This window comes from Halictus rubicundus, unplaced genomic scaffold (genome assembly GCF_050948215.1).
Source record: "Halictus rubicundus isolate RS-2024b unplaced genomic scaffold, iyHalRubi1_principal scaffold0457, whole genome shotgun sequence".
Lineage (NCBI taxonomy): Eukaryota > Metazoa > Arthropoda > Insecta > Hymenoptera > Halictidae > Halictus > Halictus rubicundus.
The window spans coordinates 125,852-147,213 of NW_027488998.1; the positions used below are offsets into that span (position 1 = coordinate 125,852).

General features: G+C 41.4%; 1 protein-coding gene across 1 annotated transcript in view; it reads right to left on the minus strand.

Annotated features, from left to right (window-relative positions):
• LOC143364318 (uncharacterized) overlaps positions 1 to 21,362 on the minus strand; it is a gene marked incomplete at its 5' end in the record, with an annotated part of 147,767 nt that overhangs the window by 121,795 nt on the left and 4,610 nt on the right. Inside the window, one exon of the mRNA XM_076804731.1 lies at positions 20,563 to 21,316. Within this exon, the coding sequence (XP_076660846.1) occupies positions 20,563 to 21,316 (754 nt within the window). The remainder of the gene's footprint in view (positions 1 to 20,562; positions 21,317 to 21,362) is intronic.

Consider the following 21,362-nt stretch of genomic DNA (forward strand, 5'->3'; position numbering starts at 1 on the left):
GATAGAGGATAGGATACGATAGAGGATAGAGTAGGATTGACGATAGGATAGGAAAGAGGATAGGATATGATAGAGGATAGGATAGGATAGAGGATCGGATAGGATTGAGGATAGGATAGGGTTGAGGATAGGATAGGATAGAGGATATGATAGGATAGAGGATAGGATAGAGGATAGGATAGAGGATAGGATAGGATAGAGGATGGGATAGGATAGAGTATAGGATAGGATAGAGGATATTATAAGATACAGGATAGGATAGGATAGAGGATAGGATACGATAGAGGATGTGATAGGATAGAGGATAGGATAGAGGACAGGATAGGATAGAGGATAGGATAGGATAGAGGATAGGATAGGGTAGAGTGTAGGATATGATTGAGGATAGGATAGGATAGAGGATAGGATAGCATAGAGGATTGGATAGGATACAGGATAGGATTGAGGATAGCATAGGATATAGGATAGGATTGGATAGAAGACAGGTTAGGATAGAGTATAGGATAGGATAGGATAGAGGGTAGGATACGATACAGGATAGGATAGGATAGAGGATAGGATAGGGGATTGGATACTATAGAGGATAGGATAGGATAGAGGATAGCATAGGATAGAGGATAGGATAGGATAGAGGATAGGATAGGATAGAGGATAGGATAGAATAGAGGATAGGATAGGATAGAGGATAGGATAGGATAGAGGATAGGATAGGATAGAGGATAGGATCGGACGGAGGATAGGATAGTATAGAGTATAGGATTGGATAAAGGATATTATAGGATATACGATAGGATAGGATAGACGATATTATAAGGTAGAGGATGGGATAGGATAGAGGATATTATAGAACAGAGGAATGGATAGGATAGAGGATAGGATAGGATAGAGGATAGGATAGGATAGAGGATAGGATAGGATAGAGGATAGGATAGGATAGAGGATAGGATAGGATAGAGGATAGGATAGGATAGAGGATAGGATAGGATAGAGGATAGGATAGGATAGCATAAGGGGATAGGATAGGATAGAGGATAGGATAGAAGATTGGACAGGATAGGGGATAATATAGGATGGAGGATAGGATAGGATAGTGGGCAGGATATGATAGAGGATGGGATAGGATAGAGGATAGGATAGGATAGAGGATAGGATAGGGGATTGGATAGGGTAGAGGATAGGATAATATAGAGGATATTATAGGATACAGAATAGGATAGGATAGAGGATAGGATAGGATAGAGGATATTATAGGATAGAGGGTAGGATAGGATAGAGGATGGGACAGGATAGAGAATAGGATAGGATAGAGGATAAGATCGGGGATTGGATAGGGTGGAGGATAGGATAGGATAGAGGATATTATAGGATACAGGATAGGATAGGATAGATGGCAGGATAGGATAGAGGATACGATAGGATAGAGGATAGAAAAGGATAGAGGATAGGATAGGATAGAGGATAGGATAGGATTGAGGATATTATAGGATATAGGATAGGATAGGATAGAGGATGGGATAGGATAGAGGATGGGATAGGATCGAGGATACGATAGGATAGAGGATAGGATAGGATACAGGATAGGATTGAGGATAGCATAGGATGTAGGTTGGGATAGAGGACTGGATAGGATAGACGATATTATAGAATAGAGGATTGGATAGGATAGAGGATTGGATAGAATAGAGGATATTATATAATAAAAGATAGGATAGGATAGAGGATAGGATAGGATAGAAGACAGGATAGGATAGAGGATAGGATAGGATTGAGGATAGGATAGGACAGAGGATAGGATAGGATTGAGGATAGGATAGGATAAAGGATAGGATAGGGGATTGGGTAGGATACAGTATAGGATAGGATAGAGGATAGGATAGAGGATAGGATAGGATAGATGATAGGATAGGGTACGGGATAGGATAGGATTGAGGATAGGATAGGATAGAGGATAGGATAAAGGATAGGATAGAGGATTGGATAGGATAGAGGATATATTAGGATAGACGATAGGATAGGATAGAGGATGGGATAGGATAGAGGATAAGATAGTACAGAGGACACGATAGGATAGAGGATAGGATAGGATAGAGGATTGGATAGGATAGAGGATATTATATAATAGATTATAGGATAGGATAGAGGATAGTATAGGATAGAGCATAGGATAGGGTAGAGGACAGGATAGGATAGAGGACAGGATAGGATAGAGGATAGGATAGGACAGAGGGTAGGATAGAGGATAGGATAGGATAGAGGATAGGATAGGATACGGGATAGGATAGGATTCAGGATAGGATAGGATAGAGGATAGGATAGAGGATAGGATAGAGGATTGGATAGGATAGAGGATATAATAGGATAGACGATAGGATAAGATAGAGAATGAGATAGGATAGAGTATAGGATAGGATAGAGGATATTATAGGATACAGGATAGGATAGGATAGAGGATAGGATACGATAGAGGATGTGATAGGATATAGGATACGATAGGATAGAGGATAGGATAGGATAGAGTATGGGATAGGATAGAGGATACGATAGGATAGAGGATAGGATAGAGGACAGGATAGCATAGAGGATAGGATAGGGTAGGATTGAGGATAGGATAGGATAGAGGATAGGATAGAGGATTGGATAGGATAGAGGATATATTAGGATAGACGATAGGATAGGATAGAGGATGGGATAGAATAGAGGATAAGATAGTACAGAGGACACGATAGGATAGAGGATAGGTTAGGATAGAGGATAGGATAGAGGATAGGATAGGATAGCGGATAGGATAGAGGATAGGATAGAGGATAGGATAGGATAGAGGATCGTATAGAGGATAGGATAGGATAGAGAATAGGATAGAGGATAGGATAGAGGATAGGATAGGATAGAGGATAGGATAGGATAGAGGATAGGATAGGATAGAGGATAGGATAGGATAGAGGATAGGATAGGATAGAGGATAGGATAGGATAGAGGATAGGATAGGATAGATCATAGGATAGGATAGAAGATAGGATAGGATAGAGGATAGGATAGGATAGAGGATAGGATAGGATAGGATAGAGGATAGGATAGGATAGAGGATCGGATAGAGGATAGGATAGGATAGAGGATAGGATAGGATAGAGGATCGGATAGGATAGAGGACAATATAGGACAGAGGATAGTATAGGATAGAGTACAGGATAGGATTGAGGATAGGATAGGATAGAGGAAATGATAGGACAGACGGTAGGATAGGATACAGGATGGGATAGGATAGAGGATACGATAGGATAAAGGATAGGATAGGATTGGATAGGATAGAGGATAGGATAGGATAGAGGATAGCATAGAGGATAGGATAGGATAGAGGACAGGATAGGATGGAGGATAGGATAGGATAGAAAATAGGATAGGACAGAGGATAGTATAGGATAGAGTATAGGATAGGATTGAGGATAGGATAGGATAGATGAAAGGATAGGACAGACGGTAGGATAGGATAGAGGATAGGATAGCATAGGATAAAGGATAGGATAGGATAGAGGATAGGATAGAGGACAGGATAGGATAGAGGATAGGATAGAATAAAGGATAGGATAGGATAAAGGATAGGATAGGATAGAGGATAGGATAGGATAGAGGATAGGATAGAGGATAGGATAGGATAGAGGAAAGGATAGAGGATAGGATAGGATAGAGGATCGGATAGAGGATAGGATAGGATAGAGGATAGGATAGAGGATAGGATAGAGCATAGGATAGAGGATAGGATAGGATAGAAGATCGGATAGAGGATAGGATAGGATAGAGGATAGCAAAGAGGATAGGATAGGATAGAGGATACGATATTATGGGCTATATGGCAGGATGGAGGACAGGATAGGATAGAGGAGAGGATAGGAAAGTGGATAGGATAGGATGGATGATAGGATAGAGGATAGGATAGAGGATAGGATAGAGGATAGGATAAGGGATAGGATAGGATAGAGGATAGGATAAGGGATAGGATAGGATAGAGGATAGGGTAGGATAGAGGATAGGATAGGATAGAGGATAGGATAGGATAGAGGATAGGATAGAGGATAGGATAGGATAGAGGATAGGATAGGATAGAGGATAGGATAGGATAGAGGATAGGATAGGATAGAGGATAGGATAGGATAGAGGATAGGATGGGATAGAGGATAGGATAGGATAGAGGATAGGATAGGATAGAGGATCGGATAGAGGATAGGATAGGATAGAGGATAGAGGATAGGATAGGATAGAGGATAGGATAGGATAGAGGATAGGATAGGATATAGGACAGGATAGGATGGAGGATAGGATAGGATAGAAAATAGGATAGGACAGAGGATAGTATAGGATAGAGTATAGGATAGGATTGAGGATAGGATAGGATAGAGGAAAGGATAGGACAGAGGGTAGGATAGGATAGAGGATGGGATAGGATAGAGGATAGGATAGGATAGAGGATACGATAGAGGATTGAATAGGATAGAGTATATTATATAATAGAAGATAGGATAGGATAGAGGATAGGATAGGATTGAGGACAGGATAGGATGGAGGATAGGATAGGATAGAAAATAGGATAGGACAGAGGATAGTATAGGATAGAGTATAGGATAGGATAGAGGAAAGGATAGGACAGACGGTAGGATAGGATAGAGGATACGATAGGATAAAGGATAGGATAGGATAGGATAGGATAGAGGATAGGATAGGATAGAGGATAGCATAGAGGATAGGATAGGATAGAGGACAGGATAGGATGGAGGATAGGAAAGGATAGAAAATAGGATAGGACAGAGGATAGTATAGGATAGAGTATAGGATAGGATTGAGGATAGGATAGGATAGATGAAAGGATAGGACAGACGGTAGGATAGGATAGAGGATAGGATAGGATAGAGGATAGGATGGGATAGAGGATAGGATAGGATAGAGGATAGGATAGGATAGAGGATCGGATAGAGGATAGGATAGGATAGAGGATAGAGGATAGGATAGGATAGAGGATAGGATAGGTTAGAGGATAGGGTAGGATAGGGGATAGGGTAGGATTGAGGATAGGATAGGATAGAGGATAGGATAGAGGATAGGAAAGAGGATATTATATAATAGTATATAGGATAGGATAGAGGATAGGATAGAGGACAGGATAGGATAGAGGATAGGATAGAATACAGGATAGGATAGGGTAAAGGATAGGATAGGATAGAGGATAGGATAGAATACAGGATAGGATAGGGTAAAGGATAGGATAGGATAGAGGATAGGATAGGATAGAGGATAGGATAGGATAGAGGATAGGATAGGATAGAGGATCGGATAGAGGATAGGATAGGATAGAGGATAGGATAGAGCATAGGATAGAGGATAGGATAGGATAGAAGATCGGATAGAGGATAGGATAGGATAGAGGATAGCAAAGAGGATAGGATAGGATAGGGGATACGATATTATGGGCTATATGGCAGGATGGAGGACAGGATAGGATAGAGGAGAGGATAGGAAAGTGGATAGGATAGGATGGATGATAGGATAGAGGATAGGATAGAGGATAGGAAAAGAGGATAGGATAAGGGATAGGATAGGATAGAGGATAGGATAAGGGATAGGATAGAGGATAGAGGATAGGATAGGATAGAGGATAGGATGGGATAGAGGATAGGATAGGATAGAGGATAGGATAGGATAGAGGATCGGATAGAGGATAGGATAGGATAGAGGATATTATAGGATAGAGGGTAGGATAGGATAGAGGATACGATAATATACACGATAGGATAGGATAGAGGATCGGATACGATAGAGGATAGGATAGGGGATTGGATAGGATAGAGGATAGGATCGGATAGAGGATAGAGTAGGATAGAGAATAGGATTGCATAGATGATATTATAGGATAGAGGATAGAATATGATAGAGGATACGATATTATAGAGGATAGGATAGGATAGAGGATAGGATAGGATAGGATAGAGGATAGGATAGGATAGAGGATAGGATAGGGGATTGGATAGGATAGAGGATAGGATCGGATAGAGGATAAGGTAGAGGAACGGATAGGATAGAGAATAAGATAGGATAGAGGATAGGATAGGATAGAGGATACGATAGGATAGAGGATAGGATAGGATAGAGGATAGGATAGGATAGAGGATAGGATAGGGGATTCGATAGGGTAGAGGATAGGAGGGGATAGAGGATAGGATAGGAAAGAGGATAGGATAGGATAGAGGATAGGATAGAGGATAGGATAGAGGATAGGATAGGACAGATGATAGGATAGGATGGAGGATAGGATAGGATATAGGATAGGATAGAGGATAGGATAGGATATAGGATAGGATAGAGGATAGGATAGGATAGATGATATTATAGGATAGAGGGTAGGATAGGATAGAGGATACGATAATATACACGATAGGATAGGATAGAGGATCGGATACGATACAGGATAGGATAGGGGATTGGATAGGATAGAGGATAGGATCGGATAGAGGATAGAGTAGGATAGAGAATAGGATTGGATAGATGATATTATAGGATAGAGGATAGAATATGATAGAGGATACGATATTATAGAGGATAGGATAGGATAGAGGATAGGATAGGATAGGATAGAGGATAGGATAGGATAGAGGATAGGATAGGATAGAGGATAGGATAGGGGATTGGATAGGATAGAGGATAGGATCGGATAGAGGATAAGGTAGAGGAACGGATAGGATAGAGGATAGGATAGGGTAGAGGAGTGGATAGGATAGAGGATAGGAAGGATAGGATAGAGGATAGGATACGATAGGATAGGATAGAGGATACGATAGGATAGATGATAGGATAGGATAGGATATAGGATTGGATAGGGTAGAGGATAGGATACGATAGAAGATAGGATATGATAGAGGATAGGATAGGATAGAGGATTGGATAGGATAGAGGATAGGATAGGATAGAGTGTAGGGTAGGATAGGATACATTATAGGATTGGATAGAGGATAGGATAGGATAGAGGATACGATATAGGATTGTATAGGATAGAGAATAAGATACGATAGGGAATAGGATAGGATTGGATAGAGAATAGGATGGGATAGAGGATAGGATAGGATAGAGGATAGGACAGGATAGAGGATAGGATAGGATAGAGGATACGATATAGGATTGGACAGGATAGAGAGTAGGATACGATAGAGGATAGTATAGGATTGGATAGATTATAGGATCGGATAGAGGATAGGATAGGATAGAGGATAGGATAGGATAGAGGATAGGATAGGATAGAGGATAGGATAGGATAGAGGATAGGATAGGATAGAGGATAGGATAGGATAGAGGATAGGATAGGATAGAGGATAGGATAGGATAGAGGATAGGATAGGATAGAGGATATGATAGGATAGAGGATAGGATAGGATAGAGGATAGGATAGGATAGAGGATAGGATAGGATAGGATAGGATACAGGATAGGATAGGATAGAGGATAGGATAGGATAGGATACAGGATAGGATAGGATAGAGGATAGGATAGGATAGAGGATACGATATAGGATTGGATAGGATAGAGAATAGGATACGATAGAGGATAGGATATTATAGAGGATAGGATAGGATACAGGATAGGATAGGATAGAGGATAGGATAGGATAGAGGATAGGATAGGATAAAGGATATGATAGGATAGAGGATAGGATAGGATAGAGGATAGGATAGGATAGAGGATAGGATAGGATAGGATACAGGATAGGATAGGATAGAGGATAGGATAGGATAGAGGATACGATATAGGATTGGATAGGATAGAGAATAGGATACGATAGAGGATAGGATAGGATTGGATAGAGAATAGGATGGGATAGAGGATAGGATAGGATAGAGGAGATGATAGGACAGGATAGAGGATAGGATAGGATTGAGGATAGGATAGGATAGAGGATAGGATAGGATAGAGGATAGGATACGATAGAGGATAGGATAGGATAGAGGATAGGATAGGATAGAGGATAGGATAGGATAGGATAGAGGATAGGATAGGATAGAGGATAGGATAGGATAGAGGATAGGATAGGATAGAGGATAGGATAGCATAGAGGATAGGATAGGATAGAGGATAGGATAGGATAGGATACAGGATAGGATAGGATAGAGGATAGGATAGGATAGAGGATACGATATAGGATTGGATAGGATAGAGAATAGGATACGATAGAGGATAGGATAGGATTGGATAGAGAATAGGATGGGATAGAGGATAGGATAGGATAGAGGAGAGGATAGGACAGGATAGAGGATAGGATAGGATTGAGGATAGGATAGGATAGAGGATAGGATAGGATAGAGGATAGGATAGGATAGAGGATAGGATAGGATAGAGGATAGGATAGGATAGGATAGAGGATAGGATAGGATAGAGGATAGGATAAAATAGGATAGGATACAGGATAGGATAGGATAGAGGATAGGATAGGATAGAAGATACGATATAGGATTGGATAGGATAGAGAATAGGATACGATAGAGGATAGGATAGGATTGGATAGAGAATAGGATGGGATAGAGGATAGGATAGGATAGAGGTATAGGATAGGATACAGGATAGGATAGGATAGAGGATAGGATAGGATAGAGGAGTGGATAGGATAGAGGATAGGATAGGATAGAGGATAAGATAGGATAGAGTATAGGATAGGATAGGATACAGGATAGGATAGGATAGAGGATAGGATAGGATAGAGGATAGGATAGGATAGAGGATACGATATAGGATTGGATAGGATAGAGAATAGGATACGATAGAGGATAGGATAGAGGATTGGATAGAGGATAGGATAGAGGATAGGATAGAGGATAGGATAGAGGATAGGATAGAGGATAGGATAGAGGATAGGATAGAGGATAGGATAGAGGATAGGATAGAGGATTGAATAGGATAGAGGACAAGATAGGATAGAGGATAGGATAGGATAGAGGATAGGATAGAGGATAGGATAGGATAGAGGATAGGATAGGTTAGAGGATAGGATAACATAGAGGATAGGATCGGATAGAGCATAGGATAGGATAGAGGATAGGATATGTTAAGATAGAGAATTTGATAGGATAGATGATATTATAGGAAAGAGGATAGGATATGATAGAGGATACGATATTATAGAGGATAGGATAGCATAGAGGATCGGATAGGATAGGATTGAGGATAGGATAGGGGATTGGATAGGATAGCGGATAGGATAGGGGATTGGATAGGATAGAGGATAGGTTAGGATAGAGGATAGGATATAATACACGATATGATAGGATAGAGGATTGGATGGGATAGAGGATAGGATATAGGATTGGATAGGATAGAGGATAGGAATCTGATAGTGGATAGGATAGAGGTTAGGATAGGATAGAGGATAGGACAGGGGATTGAATAGGATAGAAGATCGGATAGGCGATTGGATAGGATAGAGGATAGGATAGGATAGACGATAGTATAGGATAGAGGATAGGATAGAGAATAGGATAGGATAGAGAATAGGATAGAATAGAGGATAGGGTCGGATAGAGGATAGGATAGGGGATTGGATACTATAGAGGATAGGATAGGATAGAGGATAGCATAGGATAGAGGATAGGATAGGATAGAGGATAGGATAGGATAGAGGATAGGATAGGATAGAGGATAGGATAGGATAGAGGATAGGATAGGATAGAGGATAGGATAGGATAGAGGATAGGATAGAATAGAGGATAGGATAGGATAGAGGATAGGATAGGATAGAGGATAGGATAGGATAGAGGATAGGATAGGATAGAGGATAGGATAGGATACGGGATAGGATAGGATTGAGGATAGGATAGGATAGAGGATAGGATAGAGGATAGGATAGGATAGAGGATAGGATAGAGGATAGGATAGAGGATTGGATAGGATAGAGGATATAATAGGATAGACGATAGGATAGGATAGAGGATGGGATAGGATAGAGTATAGGATAGGATAGAGGATATTATAAGATACAGGATAGCATAGGATAGAGGATAGGATACGATAGAGGATGTGATAGGATAGAGGATAGGATAGAGGACCGGATAGGATAGAGGATAGGATAGGATAGAGGATAGGATAGGGTAGAGTGTAGGATATGATTGAGGATAGGATAGGATAGAGGATAGGATAGCATAGAGGATTGGATAGGATACAGGATAGGATTGAGGATAGCATAGGATATAGGATAGGATTGGATAGAAGACAGGTTAGGATAGAGTATAGGATAGGATAGGATAGAGGGTAGGATACGATACAGGATAGGATAGGATAGAGGATAGGATAGGGGATTGGATACTATAGAGGATAGGATAGGATAGAGGATAGCATAGGATAGAGGATAGGATAGGATAGAGGATAGGATAGGGGATTGGGTAGGATTGAGGATAGGATAGAGGATAGGATACGATAGAGGATAGAGTAGGATTGACGATAGGATAGGAAAGAGGATAGGATATGATAGAGGATAGGATAGGATAGAGGATCGGATAGGATTGAGGATAGGATAGGGTTGAGGATAGGATAGGATAGAGGATATGATAGGATAGAGGATAGGATAGAGGATAGGATAGAGGATAGGATAGGATAGAGGATGGGATAGGATAGAGTATAGGATAGGATAGAGGATATTATAAGATACAGGATAGGATAGGATAGAGGATAGGATACGATAGAGGATGTGATAGGATAGAGGATAGGATAGAGGACAGGATAGGATAGAGGATAGGATAGGATAGAGGATAGGATAGGGTAGAGTGTAGGATATGATTGAGGATAGGACAGGATAGAGGATAGGATAGCATAGAGGATTGGATAGGATACAGGATAGGATTGAGGATAGCATAGGATATAGGATAGGATTGGATAGAAGACAGGTTAGGATAGAGTATAGGATAGGATAGGATAGAGGGTAGGATACGATACAGGATAGGATAGGATAGAGGATAGGATAGGGGATTGGATACTATAGAGGATAGGATAGGATAGAGGATAGCATAGGATAGAGGATAGGATAGGATAGAGGATAGGATAGGATAGAGGATAGGATAGAATAGAGGATAGGATAGGATAGAGGATAGGATAGGATAGAGGATAGGATAGGATAGAGGATAGGATCGGACGGAGGATAGGATAGTATAGAGTATAGGATTGGATAAAGGATATTATAGGATATACGATAGGATAGGATAGACGATATTATAAGGTAGAGGATGGGATAGGATAGAGGATATTATAGAACAGAGGAATGGATAGGATAGAGGATAGGATAGGATAGAGGATAGGATAGGATAGAGGATAGGATAGGATAGAGGATAGGATAGGATAGAGGATAGGATAGGATAGAGGATAGGATAGGATAGAGGATAGGATAGGATAGCATAAGGGGATAGGATAGGATAGAGGATAGGATAGAAGATTGGACAGGATAGGGGATAATATAGGATGGAGGATAGGATAGGATAGTGGGCAGGATATGATAGAGGATGGGATAGGATAGAGGATAGGATAGGATAGAGGATAGGATAGGGGATTGGATAGGGTAGAGGATAGGATAATATAGAGGATATTATAGGATACAGGATAGGATAGGATAGAGGATAGGATAGGATAGAGGATATTATAGGATAGAGGGTAGGATAGGATAGAGGATGGGACAGGATAGAGAATAGGATAGGATAGAGGATAAGATCGGGGATTGGATAGGGTGGAGGATAGGATAGGATAGAGGATATTATAGGATACAGGATAGGATAGGATAGATGGCAGGATAGGATAGAGGATACGATAGGATAGAGGATAGAAAAGGATAGAGGATAGGATAGGATAGAGGATAGGATAGGATTGAGGATATTATAGGATATAGGATAGGATAGGATAGAGGATGGGATAGGATAGAGGATGGGATAGGATCGAGGATACGATAGGATAGAGGATAGGATAGGATACAGGATAGGATTGAGGATAGCATAGGATGTAGGTTGGGATAGAGGACTGGATAGGATAGACGATATTATAGAATAGAGGATTGGATAGGATAGAGGATTGGATAGAATAGAGGATATTATATAATAAAAGATAGGATAGGATAGAGGATAGGATAGGATAGAAGACAGGATAGGATAGAGGATAGGATAGGATTGAGGATAGGATAGGACAGAGGATAGGATAGGATTGAGGATAGGATAGGATAAAGGATAGGATAGGGGATTGGGTAGGATACAGTATAGGATAGGATAGAGGATAGGATAGAGGATAGGATAGGATAGATGATAGGATAGGGTACGGGATAGGATAGGATTGAGGATAGGATAGGATAGAGGATAGGATAAAGGATAGGATAGAGGATTGGATAGGATAGAGGATATATTAGGATAGACGATAGGATAGGATAGAGGATGGGATAGGATAGAGGATAAGATAGTACAGAGGACACGATAGGATAGAGGATAGGATAGGATAGAGGATTGGATAGGATAGAGGATATTATATAATAGATTATAGGATAGGATAGAGGATAGTATAGGATAGAGCATAGGATAGGGTAGAGGACAGGATAGGATAGAGGACAGGATAGGATAGAGGATAGGATAGGACAGAGGGTAGGATAGAGGATAGGATAGGATAGAGGATAGGATAGGATACGGGATAGGATAGGATTCAGGATAGGATAGGATAGAGGATAGGATAGAGGATAGGATAGAGGATTGGATAGGATAGAGGATATAATAGGATAGACGATAGGATAAGATAGAGAATGAGATAGGATAGAGTATAGGATAGGATAGAGGATATTATAGGATACAGGATAGGATAGGATAGAGGATAGGATACGATAGAGGATGTGATAGGATATAGGATACGATAGGATAGAGGATAGGATAGGATAGAGTATGGGATAGGATAGAGGATACGATAGGATAGAGGATAGGATAGAGGACAGGATAGCATAGAGGATAGGATAGGGTAGGATTGAGGATAGGATAGGATAGAGGATAGGATAGAGGATTGGATAGGATAGAGGATATATTAGGATAGACGATAGGATAGGATAGAGGATGGGATAGAATAGAGGATAAGATAGTACAGAGGACACGATAGGATAGAGGATAGGTTAGGATAGAGGATAGGATAGAGGATAGGATAGGATAGCGGATAGGATAGAGGATAGGATAGAGGATAGGATAGGATAGAGGATCGTATAGAGGATAGGATAGGATAGAGAATAGGATAGAGGATAGGATAGAGGATAGGATAGGATAGAGGATAGGATAGGATAGAGGATAGGATAGGATAGAGGATAGGATAGGATAGAGGATAGGATAGGATAGAGGATAGGATAGGATAGAGGATAGGATAGGATAGAGAATAGGATAGGATAGAGGAAAGGATAGGATAGAGGATAGGATAGGATAGAGGATAGGATAGGATAGAGGATAGGATAGGATAGAGGATAGGATAGGATAGAGGATAGGATAGGATAGAGGATAGGATAGGATAGAGGATAGGATAGGATAGAGGATAGGATAGGATAGAAGATAGGATAGGATAGAGGATAGGATAGGATAGAGGATAGGATAGGATAGGATAGAGGATAGGATAGGATAGAGGATCGGATAGAGGATAGGATAGGATAGAGGATAGGATAGGATAGAGGATCGGATAGGATAGAGGACAATATAGGACAGAGGATAGTATAGGATAGAGTACAGGATAGGATTGAGGATAGGATAGGATAGAGGAAATGATAGGACAGACGGTAGGATAGGATACAGGATGGGATAGGATAGAGGATACGATAGGATAAAGGATAGGATAGGATTGGATAGGATAGAGGATAGGATAGGATAGAGGATAGCATAGAGGATAGGATAGGATAGAGGACAGGATAGGATGGAGGATAGGATAGGATAGAAAATAGGATAGGACAGAGGATAGTATAGGATAGAGTATAGGATAGGATTGAGGATAGGATAGGATAGATGAAAGGATAGGACAGACGGTAGGATAGGATAGAGGATAGGATAGCATAGGATAAAGGATAGGATAGGATAGAGGATAGGATAGAGGACAGGATAGGATAGAGGATAGGATAGAATAAAGGATAGGATAGGGTAAAGGATAGGATAGGATAGAGGATAGGATAGGATAGAGGATAGGATAGAGGATAGGATAGGATAGAGGAAAGGATAGAGGATAGGATAGGATAGAGGATCGGATAGAGGATAGGATAGGATAGAGGATAGGATAGAGGATAGGATAGAGCATAGGATAGAGGATAGGATAGGATAGAAGATCGGATAGAGGATAGGATAGGATAGAGGATAGCAAAGAGGATAGGATAGGATAGAGGATACGATATTATGGGCTATATGGCAGGATGGAGGACAGGATAGGATAGAGGAGAGGATAGGAAAGTGGATAGGATAGGATGGATGATAGGATAGAGGATAGGATAGAGGATAGGATAGAGGATAGGATAAGGGATAGGATAGGATAGAGGATAGGATAAGGGATAGGATAGGATAGAGGATAGGGTAGGATAGAGGATAGGATAGGATAGAGGATAGGATAGGATAGAGGATAGGATAGAGGATAGGATAGGATAGAGGATAGGATAGGATAGAGGATAGGATAGGATAGAGGATAGGATAGGATAGAGGATAGGATAGGATAGAGGATAGGATGGGATAGAGGATAGGATAGGATAGAGGATAGGATAGGATAGAGGATCGGATAGAGGATAGGATAGGATAGAGGATAGAGGATAGGATAGGATAGAGGATAGGATAGGATAGAGGATAGGATAGGATATAGGACAGGATAGGATGGAGGATAGGATAGGATAGAAAATAGGATAGGACAGAGGATAGTATAGGATAGAGTATAGGATAGGATTGAGGATAGGATAGGATAGAGGAAAGGATAGGACAGAGGGTAGGATAGGATAGAGGATGGGATAGGATAGAGGATAGGATAGGATAGAGGATACGATAGAGGATTGAATAGGATAGAGTATATTATATAATAGAAGATAGGATAGGATAGAGGATAGGATAGGATTGAGGACAGGATAGGATGGAGGATAGGATAGGATAGAAAATAGGATAGGACAGAGGATAGTATAGGATAGAGTATAGGATAGGATAGAGGAAAGGATAGGACAGACGGTAGGATAGGATAGAGGATACGATAGGATAAAGGATAGGATAGGATAGGATAGGATAGAGGATAGGATAGGATAGAGGATAGCATAGAGGATAGGATAGGATAGAGGACAGGATAGGATGGAGGATAGGAAAGGATAGAAAATAGGATAGGACAGAGGATAGTATAGGATAGAGTATAGGATAGGATTGAGGATAGGATAGGATAGATGAAAGGATAGGACAGACGGTAGGATAGGATAGAGGATAGGATAGGATAGAGGATAGGATGGGATAGAGGATAGGATAGGATAGAGGATAGGATAGGATAGAGGATCGGATAGAGGATAGGATAGGATAGAGGATAGAGGATAGGATAGGATAGAGGATAGGATAGGTTAGAGGATAGGGTAGGATAGGGGATAGGGTAGGATTGAGGATAGGATAGGATAGAGGATAGGATAGAGGATAGGAAAGAGGATATTATATAATAGTATATAGGATAGGATAGAGGATAGGATAGAGGACAGGATAGGATAGAGGATAGGATAGAATACAGGATAGGATAGGGTAAAGGATAGGATAGGATAGAGGATAGGATAGGATAGAGGATAGGATAGAGGATAGGATAGGATAGAGGATAGGATAGAGGATAGGATAGAGGATAGGATAGGATAGAGGATAGGATAGGATAGAGGATCGGATAGAGGATAGGATAGGATAGAGGATAGGATAGAGCATAGGATAGAGGATAGGATAGGATAGAAGATCGGATAGAGGATAGGATAGGATAGAGGATAGCAAAGAGGATAGGATAGGATAGGGGATACGATATTATGGGCTATATGGCAGGATGGAGGACAGGATAGGATAGAGGAGAGGATAGGAAAGTGGATAGGATAGGATGGATGATAGGATAGAGGATAGGATAGAGGATAGGAAAAGAGGATAGGATAAGGGATAGGATAGGATAGAGGATAGGATAAGGGATAGGATAGAGGATAGAGGATAGGATAGGATAGAGGATAGGATGGGATAGAGGATAGGATAGGATAGAGGATAGGATAGGATAGAGGATCGGATAGAGGATAGGATAGGATAGAGGATAGAGGATAGGATAGGATAGAGGATAGGATAGGTTAGAGGAGAGGGTAGGATAGGGGATAGGGTAGGATTGAGGATAGGATAGAGGATAGGAAAGAGGATATTATATAATAGTATATAGGATAGGATAGAGGATAGGATAGGATAGAGGATAGGATAGGATTGAGGATAGGATAAGATAGAGGATAGGATAGGGGATTGGGTAGGATACAGTATAGGATAGGATAGAGAATAGGATAGAGGATAGGATAGGATAGAGGATAGGATAGGATACGGGATAGGATAGGATTGAGGATAGGATAGGATAGAGGATAGGATAGAGGATAGGATAGAGGATTGGATAGGATAGAGGATATAATAGGATAGAGGATAGGATAGGATAGAGGATAGGATAGAGCATAGGATAGAGGATAGGATAGGATAGAAGATCGGATAGAGGATAGGATAGGATAGAGGATAGCAAAGAGGATATGATAGGATAGAGGATACGATATTATGGGCTATATGGCAGGATGGAGGACAGGATAGGATAGAGGAGAGGATAGGAAAGTGGATAGGATAGGATGGATGATAGGATAGAGGATAGGATAGAGGATAGGAAAAGAGGATAGGATAAGGGATAGGATAGGATAGAGGATAGGATAAGGGATAGGATAGGATAGAGGATAGGGTAGGATAGAGGATAGGATAGGGTAGAGGATAGGATAGGATAGAGGATAGGATAGAGGATAGGATAGGATAGAGGATAGGATAGGATAGAGGATAGGATAGGATAGAGGATAGGATAGGATAGAGGATAGGATAGGATAGAGGATAGGATGGGATAGAGGATAGGATAGGATAGAGGATAGGATAGGATAGAGGATCGGATAGAGGATAGGATAGGATAGAGGATAGAGGATAGGATAGGATAGAGGATAGGATAGGTTAGAGGATAGGGTAGGATAGGGGATAGGGTAGGATTGAGGATAGGATAGGATAGAGGATAGGATAGAGGATAGGAAAGAGGATATTATATAATAGTATATAGGATAGGATAGAGGAGAGGATAGGATAGAGGATAGGATAGGATTGAGGATAGGATAAGATAGAGGATAGGATAGGGGATTGGGTAGGATACAGTATAGGATAGGATAGAGAATAGGATAGAGGATAGGATAGGATAGAGGATAGGATAGGATACGGGATAGGATAGGATTGAGGATAGGATAGGATAGAGGATAGGATAGAGGATAGGATAGAGGATTGGATAGGATAGAGGATATAATAGGATAGACGATAGGATAGGATAGAGGATAGGATAGGATAGAGGATATTATAGGATAGAGGGTATGATAGGATAGAGGATGGGACAGGATAGAGAATAGGATAGGATAGAGGATAAGATAGGGGATTGGATAGGGTGGAGGATAGGATAGGATAGAGGATATTATAGGATACAGGATAGGATAGGATAGATGGCAGGATAGGATAGAGGATGGGATAGGATAGAGAATACGATAGGATAGAGGATAGAATAGGATAGAGGATTGGATAGAATAGAGGATATTATATAATAGAAGATAGGATAGGATAGAGGATAGGATAGGATAGAAGACAGTATAGGACAGAGGATAGGATAGGATTGAGAATAGGATAGGATAGAGGATAGGATAGGGGTTTGGGTAGGATACAGTATAGGATAGGATAGAGGATAGGATAGAGGGCAGGATAGCATAGAGGATAGGATAGGGTACGGGATAGGGTAGGATTGAGGATAGGATAGGATAGAGGATAGGATAGAGGATAGGATAGAGGATTGGATAGGATAGAGGATATATTAGGATAGACGATAGGATAGGATAGAGGATGGGATAGAATAGAGGATAAGATAGTACAGAGGACACGATAAGATAGAGGATAGGATAGGATAGAGGATAGGATAGAGGATAGGATAGGATAGCGGATAGGATAGAGGATAGGATAGAGGATAGGATAGGATAGAGGATCGTATAGAGGATAGGATAGGATAGAGGATAGGATAGGATAGAGGATAGGATAGGATAGAGGATAGAATGGAGAATAGGATAGGATAGAGGATAGTATAGGATAGAGGATAGGATAGGGGATTGGATAGGATAGAGGATAGGATCGGATAGAGGATAGGATAGGGGATTGGATAGGATAGAGGATACGATAGAGGATAGGATAGGATAGAGGATAGGATATAATAGAGGATAGGATAGGATAGATTATAGGATAGGAAAGAGGATACGATAGGATAGTGAATAGGATAGGATAGATGTTAATATTGTATAGAGGATAGAATATGATAGAGGATACGATATTATAGAGTATAGGATCGGATAGAGCATAGGATAGGGGATTGGATAGGATAGAGGATAGGATAGGATAGAGGATAGGATAGGATAGAGGATAGGATAGGATAGAGGATAGGATAGAGAATAGGATAGGCTAGAGGATAGGATAGAGGATGGGAGACGATAGAGGATAGGATAGGGGATTGGATAGGATAGAGGATAGGATAGGATAGAGGATAGGATAGAGGATAGGATAGGATAGAGGATAGGATAGAGGATAGGATAGAGGATAGGATAGGATAGAGGATCGGATAGAGGATAGGATAGGATAGAGGATAGGATAGAGCATAGGATAGAGGATAGGATAGGATAGAAGATCGGATAGAGGATAGGATAGGATAGAGGATAGCAAAGAGGATAGGATAGGATAGAGGATACGATATTATGGGCTATATGGCAGGATGGAGGACAGGATAGGATAGAGGAGAGGATAGGAAAGTGGATAGGATAGGATGGATGATAGGATAGAGGATAGGATAGAGGATAGGAAAAGAGGATAGGATAAGGGATAGGATAGGATAGAGGATAGGATAAGGGATAGGATAGGATAGAGGATAGGGTAGGATAGAGGATAGGATAGGATAGAGGATAGGATAGGATAGAGGATAGGATAGGATAGAGGATAGGATAGGATAGAGGATAGGATAGGATAGAGGATAGGATAGGATAGAGGATAGGATAGGATAGAGGATAGGATGGGATAGAGGATAGGATAGGATAGAGGATAGGATAGGATAGAGGATCGGATAGAGGATAGGATAGGATAGAGGATAGAGGATAGGATAGGATAGAGGATAGGATAGGTTAGAGGATAGGGTAGGATAGGGGATAGGGTAGGATTGAGGATAGGATACGATAAAGGATAGGATAGAGGATAGGAAAGAGGATATTATATAATAGTATATAGGATAGGATAGAGGATAGGATAGGATAGAGGATAGGATAGGATTGAGGATAGGATAAGATAGAGGATAGGATAGGGGATTGGGTAGGATACAGTGTTGAGATCGTCACGGGTTGGTCGATGCTCAACTGGTCAATTTCGAACTTAAACGAAAGTTGACCTCGTCGAAATAATTAGATGCCATTGTTCGGTAAAATGTAATTTATTAATAGAGAGCAACACAGAAATTAACAACTAACTAGGCAGTGATTAAAAAAGCTCTTGAGAATATCGTGGTCGAAATATGGTTGTTCGCGTTTTCACGGTTGAGATGGTTCTGCCTGGTCAGTTTGTGCGCTGCCTCGAAGTCCACTCATTCCATCCCCGTTGACGGGGAAAACTTGCGGGGGATGCAAAAGTCTCGTGCCATTGGCTGATGGGACTTGGAGAGATATTTTTTGGGACCGCCTCTTGTCGTGGAGGTGGGACCCCCCTCTCCAAGCCCCGGTGGGAAATTCGAATTCGTAGTTAACGGGACTTCGAGACTACGCGAGAGCAGGCCCAATTGGCCCGCATCTGTTTCGGCTTGCATGTATTGTCGCGTTGGCCTTGCTGACCATACCGTCGTTCGAACGCGGGACTGGGGCCTCGGACACGTCGTAAACGTTATTAGAGGGCCCCAAGCTGGAAAAGGCCATATTCCTCTAACATCCGAGGATGCGACAATTTTCGAAGGGTACGCGGGTCGGCTCGCGTGGGCCCCAGAAGCCGCCGAGTTATGGCAAGGGTCCGTCTTTGTTCGCACGGTTGCCGTAGGCCTGCGAGGGATTACCGTTGAGGGTCACGCCTCAACATATCGCCCCCCTTGAACGGACTGTTCAATGTTGATTAGAACTCGGACTTACTTATATTTGTAACTAAAGTAAGCATCGGCTGGATGCACTTATCGATAAAGTAAAAGAACCGCTAAGCTAATACGATGAATATAATATTAGGTACTAAGTTTAAGCTATGCTAGGATATAGGGGTGCTTGTATAATTACATGTCGACTGGTAACGGAGAAAGACGCTTTACTGATCGCTTGTATTCGCCGCGAGAGGTTTTTACAGTGACCACGCGAATGATACCGTCTTCGCCAGGATGAATTGCGGTAACTCGACCCAATGGCCATTTCATCGGTGGGGTGTTGTCCTCCTGCAGTATGACCATGGATCCGATCGGCAGATGGAATGTCCCGCCAGAATGCCATTTCCTACGAACGGTCAGCTCCTGTAAATATTCAGTCTTCCAACGCTTCCAGAAGTGTGCTTTAATCTTTTGGATATGTTGCCACGACGAGAGTCGTCCGTCGGGCACCTGCGCGTAATCATGGTCAGGCATATTTATCAGGGACTCGCCAATTAAAAAATGACCTGGCGTTATCGCCGTCAGGTCGTTCGGATCGCTCGAGATAGGTGTTAGCGGACGCGAATTTAAGACCGCTTCAATCTGCGCTGTTAAGGTCAGGAGGCCTTCGAATGACAATAGTGCCTCCCCCATTACGCGCACGAGGTGATGCTTTAGGGATTTTACCGCAGCTTCCCAGATGCCACCAAAATGTGGCGACTTCGGTGGTATGAAATGCCACGTTATTGACTGATTCGCGAGCGATTCAACGATTGCCTGATTATTTGTTTTGTCGCTCAAGAAGCTGTACAGTTCTCGTATTTCCTTATTAGCGCCGACGAAATTAGTCGCATTGTCGGAATAAATGTCGCTAGCCCTTCCTCGTCTCGAAAAGAATCGACGCAATGCCGCTAAAAACGCTTCTGTCGTTAAATCAGATACAATTTCTAAGTGTAC